The sequence below is a fragment of the Doryrhamphus excisus genome, chromosome 3, assembly GCF_030265055.1.
Source record: "Doryrhamphus excisus isolate RoL2022-K1 chromosome 3, RoL_Dexc_1.0, whole genome shotgun sequence".
Classification (NCBI taxonomy): Eukaryota; Metazoa; Chordata; class Actinopteri; order Syngnathiformes; family Syngnathidae; genus Doryrhamphus; species Doryrhamphus excisus.
The window spans coordinates 20031968-20047886 of record NC_080468.1 but is presented as its reverse complement, the minus strand read 5'-3'; the positions used below and the strand labels follow the sequence as shown (position 1 = coordinate 20047886).

At 47.5% G+C, this 15919-nt stretch overlaps 4 protein-coding genes across 11 annotated transcripts; 2 read left to right on the top strand and 2 right to left on the bottom strand.

Annotated features, from left to right (window-relative positions):
* Positions 1-379: 379 nt before the first annotated feature.
* plod3 (procollagen-lysine, 2-oxoglutarate 5-dioxygenase 3) lies at positions 380-6712 on the bottom strand. Of its 2 annotated transcripts, XM_058065707.1 has the most exons (19): positions 6472-6712; positions 5684-5775; positions 5475-5611; positions 5244-5407; positions 5071-5183; positions 4936-4999; positions 4411-4508; positions 4236-4337; positions 4037-4168; positions 3850-3971; positions 3666-3770; positions 3451-3576; positions 3238-3379; positions 3058-3171; positions 2595-2666; positions 2420-2524; positions 2186-2332; positions 1187-1312; positions 380-1098 (listed from the first exon to the last, which is right to left on the bottom strand). In XM_058065707.1, the coding sequence occupies exons 1-19, from the start codon at positions 6563-6565 to the stop codon at positions 943-945; spliced, it is 2211 nt and encodes a 736-aa protein (XP_057921690.1). In that variant the 5' UTR covers positions 6566-6712; the 3' UTR covers positions 380-942. The 2 variants fall into 2 exon arrangements, with proteins under 2 accessions (XP_057921690.1, XP_057921689.1); XM_058065706.1 differs by having other exon boundaries at positions 3058-3379.
* Positions 6713-6804: 92 nt separating this feature from the next.
* LOC131124848 (cytochrome b5 domain-containing protein 1) lies at positions 6805-8134 on the top strand. 2 transcript variants are annotated; one of them, XM_058065728.1, is made up of 4 exons: positions 6805-7286; positions 7395-7435; positions 7508-7726; positions 7838-8134. In XM_058065728.1, the coding sequence occupies exons 1-4, from the start codon at positions 7160-7162 to the stop codon at positions 8066-8068; spliced, it is 618 nt and encodes a 205-aa protein (XP_057921711.1). In that variant the 5' UTR covers positions 6805-7159; the 3' UTR covers positions 8069-8134. The 2 variants fall into 2 exon arrangements, with proteins under 2 accessions (XP_057921711.1, XP_057921710.1); XM_058065727.1 differs by having other exon boundaries at positions 6809-7286; positions 7359-7435.
* Positions 6892-15908, bottom strand: si:ch73-71d17.2 (RPA-related protein RADX). 4 transcript variants are annotated; one of them, XM_058065700.1, is made up of 19 exons: positions 15366-15908; positions 14624-14726; positions 14407-14560; positions 14250-14347; positions 14051-14179; positions 13826-13992; positions 13605-13761; positions 13430-13538; positions 13257-13348; positions 13064-13201; positions 12879-12974; positions 12647-12820; positions 12468-12592; positions 12305-12405; positions 12191-12241; positions 12068-12111; positions 10598-10855; positions 10384-10533; positions 6892-10305 (listed from the first exon to the last, which is right to left on the bottom strand). In XM_058065700.1, exons 1-19 carry the CDS (start codon positions 15426-15428, stop codon positions 10181-10183), a joined length of 2334 nt encoding a protein of 777 aa, XP_057921683.1. In that variant the 5' UTR covers positions 15429-15908; the 3' UTR covers positions 6892-10180. The 4 variants fall into 4 exon arrangements, with proteins under 4 accessions (XP_057921683.1, XP_057921680.1, XP_057921681.1 ...); XM_058065697.1 differs by having other exon boundaries at positions 13257-13538; XM_058065698.1 differs by having other exon boundaries at positions 12191-12238; positions 13257-13538.
* asgr1a (asialoglycoprotein receptor 1a) lies at positions 8184-9784 on the top strand. Of its 3 annotated transcripts, none has more exons than XM_058065725.1 (7): positions 8184-8364; positions 8450-8533; positions 8631-8720; positions 8788-8853; positions 8920-9012; positions 9079-9233; positions 9307-9784. In XM_058065725.1, the coding sequence occupies exons 1-7, from the start codon at positions 8307-8309 to the stop codon at positions 9565-9567; spliced, it is 807 nt and encodes a 268-aa protein (XP_057921708.1). In that variant the 5' UTR covers positions 8184-8306; the 3' UTR covers positions 9568-9784. The 3 variants fall into 3 exon arrangements, with proteins under 3 accessions (XP_057921708.1, XP_057921709.1, XP_057921707.1); XM_058065724.1 differs by having other exon boundaries at positions 8186-8364; positions 8426-8533; XM_058065726.1 differs by lacking the exon at positions 8450-8533.
* Positions 15909-15919: the final 11 nt, after the last annotated feature.

The window sequence follows — 15919 nt, the reverse complement described above, 5'->3', positions numbered from 1 at the left end:
TATTTGGAACATTGCATTGGTTAATTTTTCCATTTGGGAGATGTTCAGTCAGGATTTTTTTAAGGTCATCGGATGGTTGAACTTTGAGCTAATACAGGTAAATTATTTGTTTTGCAATATCAATTGACACTGAATCAGTATTTCAATGTTATCACCTTTTGTTGCTTCATCAGCACCCCCACACCATGCCCCTGCTCCAGAAGGCTGGAATAAACTGAGGTTTTTTTTTAAGTTTTAAAATGTTTATTCACTCATTTTAAATAATTTAAAACAGTTCATACAAAATGTGGCTCATTTGTATCCTAAAATATAAATAATCCATTGAAAAGACCCGGCACCATGGTGACAACATGTTCAATAAAAACTATTTTTCTTAAAAAAAAAAAAAAAAAGGTTCAACTCAGGTGGGAGCCAACCACCCTCAATGCCTCCCTGAGCTCCCATAAAGACGATAAATTCATTCATCTTCTTCAATACAGTCAACAGTCATTTGTATATACTAAATATTGCATTTTCCATGTAAAAAGGCCACAACACTGAGTAGTAGCTGTATAGTACTGTATGTAGTACTGTGTGAGTTTTTTTTTTGTTTAAGTTGTTCTGTTAGAGCTCAACTCCAGCCATGTATACACTGATCCCATTCCAAATGGTGTGTGAATTCTGAAAACATAGAGCTGAAATGATTAAGGACTACGAGGTGTTGCTCTGCTCCCTTCCATCGGAATGACAAGCATTGCTGGTTGCTACGGAGACCGCCAGGCAGGCGTGTCCCGTGCCAGAGTGAGAAACACGTGACCACACAGCAAGGCTAGGCATCTAATCAGGAGCATGAATGAAATTCAACTGGAAAGTTTCTGCTGAGATGCATTCAAGGTCACCGGCCAAGTCAGTGCGTGATGTGTGATGACGCTCTCTCACGCACACACAGCCGCAGCAGGGCATCTAGGGGTCAACAAAGGACACCATGATGTACCTGGTGCCACTGGTGGTAGGCAGGCCCTCGTGATAATGAGTCAGGCGGCCGGGATGCATGAAGGACCAGCCCTTCCTGGGGGACTCCACTTGGCAGTCGTAACGCAGGAACCTGCAGCCCCCACCCTGACACACACACACACACACAAAAGCAGCTAGTTATTTTCCTGCATGTCAGAATCCAAGCTAAGGTAATGCTTGCTAGCTAACATACCTCATAGTCCACATCCTTGCTGTTAAGGGCGATGTTGATGGTGAACGTGGACGAGTCGTGATGCGGTCGCAAAGACGGTTGCTCGTCAGGACGGTAACGCACCACGAAATTCATGATGGCCTGAGCCTGCATACAAAAATCACACTTTTTTTCATTAAAATGTGTTGTTGCAATCCTGAAACAAAACATCACCAGAAGAGTAAAACTAAATTGTCTCACGGTGGTCTATGCCCTAAATCAGGGGTCTTAAACACGCGGCCTGGACACTACTTTGAGGCCCCCGCCTTGATATGAAAGTTTAATGTTAGTGCGGCCCGCGCAAGTTTGATATGGATGCTGTATGGTATCATGTACCCAGAAAAATTTATTACGTTTGATTAATGTTCATGTTAAAGGTTAAATAACTGTTCATAGTTATCCTCCCTATCCGTGTGGAAGTGGTAAGTTTTTGGCTATTTAAGTTTAAAAGGAAATAACTTGAAGGCTACCGTTTAGGTCGCTAGCTCTCTAGTTTTCGAGTTAGCATGTGTCTCAAGACCCTGCAGTTGCGCAATATGTTGTAAATAAAAAGAGTATAAATGTGACTATAGTCGTGTTTTGTCATGTCTACAGGGCTCTAATAATGCTTTGTTCATTTTAATCTGAAAAAAATAATTTGTCTACCCACCAACTATATGTGCTTTCTTAAGTTTTTATTATTTGCCGTTTTATTATTATTATTATTATTATATTTATTTATTACTGATTAATTGTCTTTATTCTTGATTTGTTTATTTTCATCTTATTTTGTGCAGAAAAATAAAAATTAAGATATTTGAGAACAGTGGAATGTTTTATCAGAGCTTTTATTGTAGAAAATCGGAAGCAAAGCACTGAAAAGTTTTTTTTTTTTTTTTTTTTGAAAACCTGATGCGGCCCAGCCTTGCCCAGGACCTAGCTCCAGTGGCCCCCAGGTAAATTGAGTTTGAGACCCCTGCCCTAAATGTAGTGAGTGTATACCTTAGGGTAGTATCCAGGATAGAGTTTTTCTGTTACAGGCACAATGTACTCTTTAAGGAATTTGAGCCATTCCTTCTCAAATCCAATCTGGTTCATGTGGATATCCACAGTTGGGACATTTTCGTAGCCGCCTGCCAGGCGCTCGTCCTGCAGACACACAACGCCAGTTACAATCTGAAACACGTACTGCTTGGTGGCTCGCGTACAAGTGTTTGGGGGGTTCTATGGGGTCACCTTGTGGGAACCGCCAGACCACTCGCCGTGGTCCTCCATGGTCTCCACCAAGTTGTCACACATCTTTTCAGAGAAGGCCGGGAACCAGTACACATCTGGACATGGCTGATGAGGAGGCACGGGAACATTCGATACTGCCGCAAACCAAAGCTCACATGACAAGTGTGTCACTTACCTGTTCCACAAAGCTCTTCTGGTCCTCGAAGATCTTGGAGTAGTTCTCATGGATGTACTTCTCCTTCCAGTCCTATCTCACACACACACACACAAACAGGCCACATTGACTTGTGTGCATATTTAGGGAAGTAACGATTACCGGTATCAATAATTAACCACTGTAAAACTCCAGACAGTCAGTAATACCCTTTCAAATTAAAATGATCGTAAAAGCGTGCTTAATAAAAGGGACTTTGATAAAACTCACGGACCAGTCACACTGTTCAGTTCCTGGAGAAGCAGCCGTGGCAGTAATCAGTAATCACTTACTACAAGGGGCAACATGGATTTTGTTTCTTTACTCCCTTTGTGTTGGTATTGACCAATATTTAAATTGTTTAATGATCTGAAACATTTAAGTGTGACAAATATACAATAATAACTAAAATAACTGTATATACATGAGTGTGTGTTCGTGGTACCAGAGGGTTGTCGAAGATCTGCCACATGTCAGGATGCAGCCTGGATGTATTGAAGTTGTTAGAAGATACCAGACGGCCAAAGTCGTCTCGGTTGGACACGAACAAAAACACCCCCTGTGTGTGTTGACATGAGATGATCAGGCAGCAGAACACCAGATGATGATAATAAAAATAAGTCACCTGTTCCCTGATCCTCCTACAGAACACCATGTCTGGATCCATGCTGGGGTCCTCATACAGGTTCACCCGGGACAGTTTCGACCTCAGTATGCTGCCTTTGATCAGGTAAGCCTGGGACATGTACGGAACATTCCAGAGACCCCTTCCAGCGACACACAGGACAAGTCAATGAGTGGCCGAGTGTCATCAGAAGACAGGAGCAAAAAGACTCACATCCTCTTTCCTTGGACAATCTCAATGTAGTCTTCAGATCTGGAGTAGTAGCCTTCTGCACTCAGAGCCCCCCAAAAGTTACTCCACAGTTTTCCATGTTTGGACAGCATGGGTGCAATGACGGATCTGATGGAACAAATGATTTCATGATGTTCCTGCTTATCCGACATGTAGACTAGGCTAGCGTGTCCTCTGGAACGAGCACGCATACGTACTTGTTCTCCTCCATGAGTATTCTCAGTGTGTCGGGGTTGGTCAAGGCTACAGACGAGTCGATGCTGAAGTAGTAATCACAATCCTGATCCTTCTTACAAGCCTCTCTGAACACATACGCACAAATACAAAATGTCGTAGAGTTGTTTGTGATCTAGCGCTACGTGACGGCGGTGGTGCACTTACACAGCCATGTTGCGAGCCCTGTCCTCTTGCAGGTTCTCCTCAGGTCCAATCAGCACAGCATCGGGAAAGAGCGCTCTATGTTGCTTCCAAAATTTGTGAATGTGGCGTTCATGGTAGACCACCTGCAAGGAGGCATAAAGCGACGCAGTCAAAGAGGAGGGTGCAAGGCGTCTCACTGTGGACTCACGTTGTTGTGGATGAAGAGTCGGATGCGAGCGAGAGGATAGTTGAGCGTAGTTAGCCGCTCCAGAAACTCCTCCATGAAGGGCGTGGCGTGTTGGATGAACACAGCCACATAGACCAGAGGCATGTCCTGATCCTGAAAATAAACAAAGCAGCATGATCACGCCGACGCATGAGATACAGACTCATGTTGTGTTACGCACATCCACGGCATCAAAGAAGAGCAGGTCGTTGTCACAAACACCACAGCCATCCTCGTACGTCCACGCCGTCGGGACATAGTTCCCCAGATAGTTCAGGTGCAGCTGCAGTGACATATTTCTGATAAAGGGATTTCCATACATGGAGAGCAAGTGCAAAAAAAACCTAGATGTTTACCTTAGTGGGTCCGTTGCCATGGATGACAACAGGAAGTGTGTCATAGGCCACATTCCTCACTCTGACCTTTGCCCTCTCAAACTTTAAAACAACTTCATCTGCCAAAAGAAGATTATTAAATTATTAAGCCACATTTTTGCTATTTCTGTTAGCATTAGGGGCGGCACGGTGGTCTAGGGGTTAGCGCAGTCCTCACAGCTAGGAGACCAGGGTTCAATCCCACCCTCGGGCATCTCTGTGTGGAGTTTGCATGTTCTCCCTGTGCATGTGTGGGTTTTCTCCGGGTACTCCGGTTTCCTCCCACATTCCAAAAACATGCTAGGTTAATTGGCCACTCCAAATTGTCCATAGGTATGAATGTGAGTGTGAATGGTTGTTTGTCTATATGTGCCCTGTGATTGGCTGGCCACCAGTCCAGGGTGTACCCCGCCTTACTGGGATAGGCTCCAGCACCCCCCGCGACCCTCGTGAGGAAAAGCGGTAGAAAATGAATGAATGTTAGCATTAGCTTTCACTGTGTCTCACCAACAGCTCCATTCAGGTTCTGGAAGATCCTTGAGCGGTGGTCCAGAGTCATGTTGAATTTGGTCTAGACAGACAAAAAACCGTGAAGTCATGGCAAGCTGCAGCAATGATGGTGCAGTGTTGGTGCCATTTTACCCGCTGCGCCCGGTCCAAGTAGATTTTGGTGTAGAAAAGCTGGTCGTCGTCGTCATCTTTTAATTTCCACTGCTGAACCATGGCGTTGATGTCCGTAGCAAAGCCCACAAACCCTGACGGACAACAAACATTTTATATGTGGAGTACAGACGACGTCAGTTGCTCTCTCTTACCTCCCGAGTTGAGGTAGCGTTTCCCAGAATGCACGGCGGGGTACTTGGGAGCCAGACGCTGGTCTGGCCAACAGAAGCCCTCCGCCGAGAAAACCACTCTGTGACCAAGGCGGAAAAACTTGCGCATAACTTCCTCCGGACCCGAAGCGAAGAGGACATCATAGCTGGAGGGAGACACACGGTTTTAATATCTTCTCAGTTGTGTGCTCCGAAGAATAAGGTGGTCCTTACCTGTCCACAAACATGATGACAAGCTCTTCCCGGTGAGCATGTTTCAGCAGTTCCTTCTTCAGCCATCGCACTTTCTGGCCGCCGCCGACCGTGCGAGCCACGTCGCCACCGCGCCACTCCTCTCCCAGACCCAGGACCTATAAGGACCTCGTTGTCATCAGGACATGATCACATGGCCTCTATGATTGACGGCTCAACATGAACGTTACCTTCACAGTGTAGTTGAACTCTTTGGCCGTCCTCATGAATCGTACAAAGCCGTCCGTCTCCTCTGTTGCTGCGGTGATGACCAGCAGATTCTCTGTACACGCACACGTATATATAGTGATGAAGCGATAACCTCTGCTGCAAATATTGCATTGTTGTATCTTTCATCAACAAACTTTGGCCCCTCCCCATGCCCAGACCTTGGAGGGATTTCACACTGAGGTGTGGAAATGGGGGAGGGGCAGGCAGGGCATTTTTGGGGAACATTTTAAAGTGAACATAAAATCCGGTTAAGTTATTATTTACAAGGGTTACTTGTTAAGTAAACCAACAGTGCGTATATTGCATGCGTAATGTAATTGCACGACATGCATCTTGATGAAGGCTAATGTTTCTTTGCTAAGTGACAGCGCCAACTAGTGACCTGGAAGACACGTTACAATCTTATCACCGTTTTTTCGCGGCTGACGTCTACGTTTTTTCATACAGATTATCAAGATTCTTAGTGGAAAAACCCGGAATAAAAGCGTTCAGAATGAAGACGATAAGAGTGACTGCGGTAAATACGTATTATTATTTGTAATGGGAGTCCAGCATAGACGCTAGTTAGCCTGAGGCAAAGCAAACTAAAGCAAAGTTACATCTCAACACATTCACGTAAGATTAGTGAGTAATTAATTCATGAGTAATTAAAAGATAGCTGACAGTAAGGTGAAAATCCGCTGGAAAAAGTTGGGGGGCACACGGCGGTCCCCCTGGCCCGCCTGGAGCCTCTATGGGGCGGCCTTACCTGCTGAGAGGCTCCGCTGCTGAGCCCACGTAGTATGGCACACAAGACCAAGCGTTAGCAAGTACAGGAGCCGACAAAAACAAGAAGAAGACATGGCGGCAGACAATTGTCAATGTAAACGTGTGTTTAAAAAGTGTTCTCCTTTCCTTTGCTGCCCTGACTGCCGCCGCCTAGCAAATCTCGCGAGGCACACAAACGTCAACAGGAAATCTTCAGCTGCTTCGCGTCAAGGCGACAGCCAATGAAATCGTGTTACGGTTGATTGACGGGCTTTTTTGCCAATCAATCGTGACGACTCAGGAACCAATCACGAGTGGACAAATGGGATTTTTTTGTCAAAAATTTGGTGTCCGGTAGAAAGTTCGTGAAAGGGGATATCACGTTTGCCACGTCACACGCACACACTTTGATTTTTTTTCGGTTTCCCTATCTTTCTCTACATAATACATTATTTTGATACAGAAAGACGTCATTAGAATACTTAAAATATATTCGGTGAAGTCAAAAGACTCTTGTCATGTTGACAAAAACGTGACATTTGAATGTGCCGTCATCGAATACGGCTTACTGTGATATCAAAGGGCAAACGTCGGCATCGAACCCCGCCCATTGTTGTCAAGGTAACCTAACAACAAGACCATTACAAAATCTAAGCGCAAGTATTTTTTTTTTTCGACAATCCGAAGTGATGACGTCAGTCAGGCCACGCTTTTTCACTCCTGCTCAAGTGGCGGCTCACAACACATCAGCAGACCTGTGGGTGTCCTTCCTGGGCAAAGTGTGTGACTTGACCCCCCTGATGAAGCAATACGAGGGTGAGAGAGATTGACGCTTGTCCTTCTTCAGACAAACATTTTGATTCTCATATGAATGATGATCATTCATAGGTGATGTTCTGCTACTGCCCATCTTGGAGTTTGCAGGAAAGGACATAAGCAGCTGGTTTGACCCCGAGACCAAAGACGTGAGTACCCGTATCCACTGCGACCAATCGGACCAATCAGACCAAGCTCACCTGACCATCTCTGTGTTGCAGGTGTTGACCTTCATCCATCCACTGACCAACTGTGTGAGCTACTATACTCCCAGAGGACGATTCGTGCACATTCCCCCTGCCGTGCCTCGCTCTGACTGGGCCAGTGACATTGATCCATCCTGGTGGAAGGACCAGCGCTACGAGGTGGGCCGGTTGTCATCTAAAACCAGGTGGATACGAGTCATCAACACGCTGACATCACAGGAGCAGAGACTGGAGGTGAATTCAATATCAAGCATCGCATCCGTCCCACGTTCTTTGGATTTATACTAAACTTGGTGACCTGTCAGTCAAAATGCTAAGAGGCTAACATCTCCCTCCCTGGCTCAGGTGTGTTCTGAGGAGACGTTGGCTGAAATCCGGGAGCGTTACCTCCCCTACAACTCGCACGCATGTAGCTACACATGGAAACACAACGGACTGAGTCTGGACATGAATAAGACACTAAGCGAGAATAACGTCCCGGACGATGATGTCAAGCTACAGCTGCTACGCCTCGACTGCGACCTCTTCACCCCCGCCATCCTCCTGCACTTTAATGATGACCTCACTGAAGGGTGACCTCTCACATGAGTGTCAACCTGTTGGCAAAGTTGTGTAAATAAAGAGTGTGTGTAGAAAAATAAATGCATGAACTTTAGCAGACGCACACACACACACACACACACACACACAGTCTATTGGTCGGTTCAAAGTTCGTGCGGCGGTCAGTCACCTTCAGCTTGTGTTAACGTTTGCCGTCAGTGCTCCTTTTTGTCACGACCAAGACGAGCACAGCGAAGAAAAGAAGCCAATTACCATGACAACTGAATACCATGATGATGTAGAAGAGGACAGCAGATCCTTCTGGACCAAAGGTACCAAAGGTGTGTGTGTGTGTGTGTGAGGAGATGAAAACTCACATGTGGTCTATGTCAGACCCCCCCCGTGTCCCTCGCTCAGGTGCATCCATGCTCAGGCGCTGCTTGTTTCCTGTTCTGACCGCAGCAGCCATCTTGGTTCTGACTATTGTACTGGGAGCCAGCTGTGAGCGCTCTCACACACACACACACACACAAAGACACAGTAGTCCATAAGCGTAAAGTGGTGTTGTCATCAAGTACGTATATGCATATTCACACAGACTCCAGTTTGTCAAGCCGTTTATGGTCAGTAGAGAAAAATATTTCCAACGTCAGCCAATCACTGCAGAGCATCCAGCAGCTCGCCAAAGGTAAAGAACGTCTGTTCTGTTGCCTTCTTGTGTTGTTCGATAGCATGTGGCCTCGTTATCGTTTCAGACGGCGCCAAAGACGTGGAGCGGCTGAAATTTGCCATAGAGAACAACAAAGAAGAAATCAGCTCAGGTGAGACCAGTCACATGACACTGTGAGCCAAGTCATATGACATCAGTGAGGGTGTGTTTTTTTCAGCCTCGGAGGCTCTGAAGCAGCTTTCCGCTCTAGACACCATCAGCAGGACGGTAGCGTCACTCAAATGCTCCATGGAACGCATCATCAACAATGGTACACACACACACACAAATGTAGCGTTGTGGCTCTTCTTGACGGGTTCTGTGTGAGGAACGTCAGGTTCCACGAAGGATGGCTGCTGTCCTGTTGGCTGGCAGAGCTCCCATTCCAGCTGTTACTTCTTCAGCCGCAACCTCCTGACATGGCATGACGCAAGAGACTGGTGCAACGGGCATGAGTCGCACTTGGCCATTTTGCTGTCTGACTCTGAGTGGGTAAGTGGGTCACTCGGGACCAAGACAAAAACCCTAGGCGGCGGCACTAACAAGCTCATGTTCCTTTGCTCAGGACTTTATCCACCAACGCATGTCGGGCCTTTTCCACTGGATTGGACTGAGCGATGAGAGGACGGGGAAGTGGGAGTGGGTCAATCATACACCTTACGTCATGAATCGCAGGCACTGGCGACCCGGTCAGCCTGACAGCTGGACCCATCATGGCCTCGGACCCGGAGACGAGGACTGCGCTCATGTACATAACGACGGCCGCCTCAATGACCTACACTGCTCCAGTAAGCTGAACTTCATCTGTCAGCGACACAGCACTTGACCACGCCTCTTCGACTGACCCAACCCCCGCCCTCTTAAACCACACCTGGCCACACCCCTTTCACTCATAACCCCTGGATACCCCATAACCTGGTCACTTTACCACGCCTTCACCCACCGACCCATGCACCGGACCACGCCACTTCATCCACCCGTATGTCCACCCGCTTGAGTGCACCCGCAGCCTGACCAAACGCAGACAATAAAAAGATAAACAATGCATTTTATTGCTTTTTTTGTCTTTGTGCACAACTGCACAACAAACACAACATCATTACAACACACTCATTGAGTGTCACAACAACCTTTTACAACTTTCCAGTCGAAAAACTGAACATTCAAACCATGGTGCTAAAAGACGTCTTATGCCTAGCACACACACACACACACACACACACACACACACACAGTCGTCCCTCAACACTATCATGGTTTTTTTCAACATAATAAATTACAACAAATTCTTAACCTAAATGAAGCATACATATTCCGTTTTTAAATAAGGAATGGTCTGGAACCAATTAACCGCAATAAAGACGGGATTGTCGTACTTCAACATTCGCACAGATACTGTGTTCCAACACTCCAAACTACCAACGGGGTTTGTTCTCACGTCATTTGCTCAGCGGGAACGCTCGAGTGAGGATGACCTCGTTGGAGTCCCCCCCCAGATGACACGCCTCCAATAAGCACACCATCCTCTGTTTGGCTAGCAGCGGCGCCATGGCAATGAGGTCACCTAGCACAGCGACACGGTAAAGCTTTGTTATCCCAGCGTGCTTTGTGTGCATGTGTGTGTGTGTGTGTGTGTGTTCACCTGGCGAGGGTGGGTGTGTATGTGAAGAAAAGGCTCCATGGGACAAAATGGAGGTCCAGGTGTTGGCATGGGGGAGGGAAGCCGGCAGGAGGCGGGAAGACTGTGACTGAGGAAGAAAGATGGCGGAGACGACGACGCCGTCTGACAGAACTGACGCAAAAGTCACATGTCACAAGTGACGTCACAGGTCAGAGGGTCACAAGTGAGGTATTACCTCTGAGCGTGAAGGTGTAGTAATCCTGTGAGTCAAAGGTGACACCGCTGGTGGTCGGGCGTCCTCCCATGGCGACGGCATCCGCCTGCTGGTCCTTGTGGGCGGGGTTGTAGCGCATTGTCAGCGACTCTACAGCGATGTGCGGGAAATCCGGGCAGGAGGGGCAACTGACAAAAGAGGACTCATCGTCGTCGTCGTCCTCGTCATCGTCGTCACTGGTCTTTTGGAGAAACTCCATGGATGCTTCAAAGAGAACCACTGTACGACAACACAGTTTAGCATGTTCACGCTGTCATGGCCACAGAAGTCCATCAGCAGAGGTAGTGGGGTCCATAGGTGCGGCACTACTATATTAGACTCAGCTGTAAGAAAACTACTGTCATAATCTATGTACTGGGGAACAGGTACAGGAGTTCCATACATGCTATATATACGTGCGCCATCTTTGTAATCATGCATCCTCATCATCTGCAAAGAAATTCCCTCCCTCCCTCCCTCCCTCCCTCCCTCCCTCCTTCCTTCCTAGGTTAAGAATTCCTTCCTTCCCTCCCTCCCTCCTTCCTAGGTTAAGAATTCCTTCCTTCCTTCCCTCCCTCCTTCCTTCCTAGGTTAAGAATTCCTTCCTTCTTTCCTTCCTCCCTCTCTCCCTTCCTCCTTCCCTCCTTCCTTGGTTAAGAATTCCTTCATTCCTTCCTTCCCCCCTCTCTCCCTCCTTCCCCCCTCCCTCTCTCCTTCCTTCCTTCCTTCCTTCCTTCCTTCCTTCCTTCCTTCCTTCCTTCCTTCCTTCCTTCCTTCCTTCCTTCCTTCCTTCCTTCCTTCCTTCCTTCCTTCCTTCCTTCCTTCCTTCCCTCCCTCCCTCCTAGGTTAAGAATTCCTTCCTTCTTTCCTTCCTCCCTCTCTCCCTCCCTCCTTTTCTTCCTAGGTTAAGAATTCCTTCCTTCCTTCCTCCCTCACTCCCTCCCTCCTTCCTTCCTAGGTTAAGAATTCCTTCCTTCCTTCCTTCCATCCTTCCTTCCTTTCATCCTTCCTTCCTAGGTTAAGAATTCCCTCCCTCCCTCCCTCCCTCCCTGCCTCCTTCCTTCCTTCCTTCCTTCCTAGGTTAAGTTCCTTCCTTCCTTCCTCCCTCTCTCCCTCCCTCCTTCTTTCCTAGGTTAAGAATTCCTTCCTTCTTTCCTTTCTTACTTCCTTCCTTCCTTGGTTAAGAATTCCTTCCTTCCTTCCTTCCTTCCTAGGTTAAGAATTCCTTCCTTCCTTCCTTGGTTAGGGAGGGGATGATATGTGGGGTTTGGTTTGGAGTGATTAAACTGCCGTGGTGGTGGCAACCAAGCATTTTTCGACAGTGTTTCCTTTTTTTTCTTACAGCTGATATCCGCCCCCCCCCTCGCGACCTTCTTGTTTGCGTTGTAGCCTCGTTACCTCCATAGGAGGGCGCGATGGTTACAACGCACATACACGCATTCACGCACGTACCTGTTTTGTTGCTGGGCTCCGCTTGTAAGGTGGCTTGAGGCGGTCTGCAGACAGAGAGTGACATCAATCAACGATGACATCTTAACATGCATTAATTAATGAGTGGGAGTGGCCAAGCCTCACCCCTTTTTTGGAGAGTCCGAGTGCAACAGCAACTTCCTCTTAAACGGCCTACTGTGTACACACATAAACTATTACTGATGACAAAGTCTGGAGTTGAAATTGATTAGTAAATACCTGGCACTGGGGGACAGCAGTGGGCGGGACGATGAGGTGGGTGGCGAGGATGAGGGGGGAATGCTTGAAGAAGTGTCAGTCCAAAAGATGCAGTGTTCTTCCTGAAAACATAACACACTTATCAACGTGGATGTATACGTGTGCGTTTGATATGCATGTGTACCTCTCCTCTGCGACAGTATGTCACCATGGTAACAGCCGCCTGGACACAGAAGGTACGTCGCTCCCTATAACAAAGTTGTGTCATCTCCCTTAGAAGCTCCGCCCCTTTAAGGAAACCTGGCTCACCTGTAAGACGTTCTGTCAGACTTTGTATTCAACACGGAAATGAACTGGGCTCACCTGAGCTATCTTTCATATACACTTCCAAGGAGGTGGGAGGGGGCGGGTACGTGAAAAATCCTCCAATCAGAGCTGATTGCTGCACACGTGCTTCGTCGTGATGCTTCAGCCACTTGAGGAACACGCGCACCGCCCGCGTCTTGCGATAACTCATCTCTGAGTGGTAGCCCTGACCTGTCAATCAAACTGTAGTGACCTATCAGCGCAGTGATAATGTCAAAAAGAGGCGTACCTGTGCAGTAGAGCTGCGTGTTCATCGTGGTGGTCAGGTAGAAGACACCGCCGGCTTTCTGCACCACCGTCAAGTGAGTGCACACCACCACCAATACTGCATACATCGGTTATGAGCATTCGTCATACATGCGCACGCACACACACACACACACAACGAAGGATGGCGGCGTGTGTCTGTCTCACATGGGCAGAGCTTGCAATGAGTTTCAGGCTGAGAGGTGGAGAAGAGCTTAACCCAGATGGGCCGAGTGCTCGTTCCGTCCTCCAGTCGCAACCAGCGATACTCCAACAACTCCGTCCCTCCTCCGGCGTCCAGAGTATCTACCAATAAACACGTTTGAGCAAGTTGATAAGCTATCACCGTGACAACACTCACCTTTTCTCCTGATTCGCTCGGCACGTCCCGTAAAAGTGAGCAGGCCGATGACATCACACAGGGATTTGTGAGGACGTTGCGTCAGCTCCTTGCTGAAAAAGAGAAGACAATAGCGGCGGTGGTCGTGGTTGCTGTGGGCACATCCACTGGAGGTGGACAAGGGGCGGCGGTACCTGCTGTAGAAGCTGTACGTGGGTGCTGGCGGCCGGCATTTGGCCACCACAGACGATTCTGAGAGGACAGCAATGCGAGCGGCGGGATTTTGGCTGTTTACGCTGATCTCTGTGGAAGTACGGTGGAGGTCGTGACCTCCTGAACATCACACATGCTCACCAACAACGTACGTACCGATGTCGTTGCACTCAGACTGGTACAGCTGTTTAATGCGGAAGGAGCTCAGGCTGATGATGTCGCCGGGCTTCAGAGGGCGGTACCATGTGACACACATGCTGTTCCACAATACAACAGATACACTTCCTGTGTGATCACACACCTCCAGGAGCGCCTGAACATGACAGGAAGTAAGACTGCGTCCTCCGTTGATGGAAGATGGAATTGCCCTTATTTACCCTGTAAGGACACCTGCAATTGCTGTCTTGTTTGCCGTAGTACAGCAGCTGAGACTTGGTCATGATGCGTACGATCAGCTGACGCCGTATGGCACTGCGCATGCCGCCCAGGCACTTGGACAAGTACCCATCACGTAGGTCCTTCACGGTCACGCTAGGATGGTGATCTGAGGACAAAGAAATCCATGTAGCTGCCAGCTACTCACCTTCATCACACTAACCCACCTTTCACCTCCTCCTCTTCGTCTTCCTCCTCCTCTTCCACGGGGTGAGGAGTCTTTCGCCAGGCGGCGCCGCTGTAGTCCACGTTGTTCCACAGAGGCAGGAAAAGCGTCCGATTAGCCCTCAGAGGACCTGAAAAATGAGCAGATTTAACAACCGCAAGCGTGTAGGCAAACCATGGCTGGCAGCTCATTTACAGTACCTGACACTTCGGAGGACGCGGTCCACCGCAGCGAGTCGTAGTCCGACACCCTGACGTCCGCCTCTTCATCTTTCACGTCCACACGCACCAGAATAAAGCTGTGCATACGCCGCGGTTAAGCATTCCGAAATCACCACACGTGAGCGCAACAACCCACCTGGTGCACGTGACACCCGGCGCCAAGGCTGTGGTTTGTAAGGCCGCCCCACACCGCAGCACGTTCCTCTCCACCAGCCGGTTCAAAGTGGGATCCAGAGTGACGCGCAGGCGGCAGTCCAGGTCGCTGAGTGTGATGTCATACAAGTCGGCCGCTGGATACATCGAGCGGCGAGGTCAGTGGTTTGAGGTGGCGCAGAGAAGGCACCGAGTCTCACCTGTCAGGACGGCGTTGGGGAAGTAGACGGATGCTCCCAGGTCTCGTGTGTAGCGGGACACATCCAGGACATACAGCGTCTCCCTGCAGACGACCTCTGACCTCTGAAAATAACAGTAACATCGTTAGCTAGGGGAAGAATCCAGTATTTCAATTAACATACCTAGATACTCAGCCTGGCGATGATAACCAGTACACAATGTTTACTTTATGCGTAGAAAAATGTTATATTATAAATTACTATCTATACCCAAAGACACAAAGGCTTCTAAACACGTTATGACTAAATTAATATGTCTTTGATCATTTTTAATGATGAAAAAAATCACTTAGAATGAAATAATGATATAAATAACGTCTCCTCTGTGTTTATAAACATGGGCTTGTCAGAATATATTGTGTCTTCCTAAACAAATACTGTACATACAGTAACTAATAGCATTTGCTAGCCGTGTGGGATCACGTCACATGCATCAACACGCCCTAATGCCGGTCAATTTAATGGCCCGGTAAACAAACAATGAAAACAAAAACATTTCCAAGACTTTCCCAAACAAACCAGCAAGGCCCGAACGGCACAAACAAGACATTTGGTAACGTTTCGTTTGAAGCGACTTTACATTAAATACCAGCATTTTAGCTGGCGAACTCAAGCGGACCGAAAACAAAAGCAAGAACCGCCACGAAAAGAACATTTTATTCACTGTAATTAACACCAACGTCACTAAATTGGCTGTGAGGACCTTTTCAGAGCCGTGTCGGGACCGGTTCAGGATTCTACGGAGGATGCAATCCGAAGCCGCCATGTTGGATAAAATGGAGAGTACTGTTGCCAGATGAGAATCAGTTTACGGATAAAAATGATGAATATATTTCATGAAAATGATTGTAAAAAGCCAACTAACTAAGCGAATAAACGCAGGCCTTTTTTATTAGTAAAAATGCTCGTTTAAAGAGATCAGGCCTTTCAATGTCATGCAAAATACAAAACGTAGGAATAAAGGGACATCTGCAATATCTGGCAGTCAGTGCAAGACCCCAAACTCACGTGACCCTTTAAAAGTAAGAAATTTAAAATATCGTCTCTAAATATCAATAAATGTTCTGAACGCCGTGTGCCCTTTAAAAACAACCATTAAATGTCTTATATATAAATATATGACAGTACTGTATCATATTTGACATTACTTCTGTTTTTCTTTCGGCTTTTTCCCTATTGTGCAGCCGCCATAGCAGCTCATTACAAAAACATATACTTATTTTTTTTCCTGAATATTTTGTTTTTATAGTTGCGGGA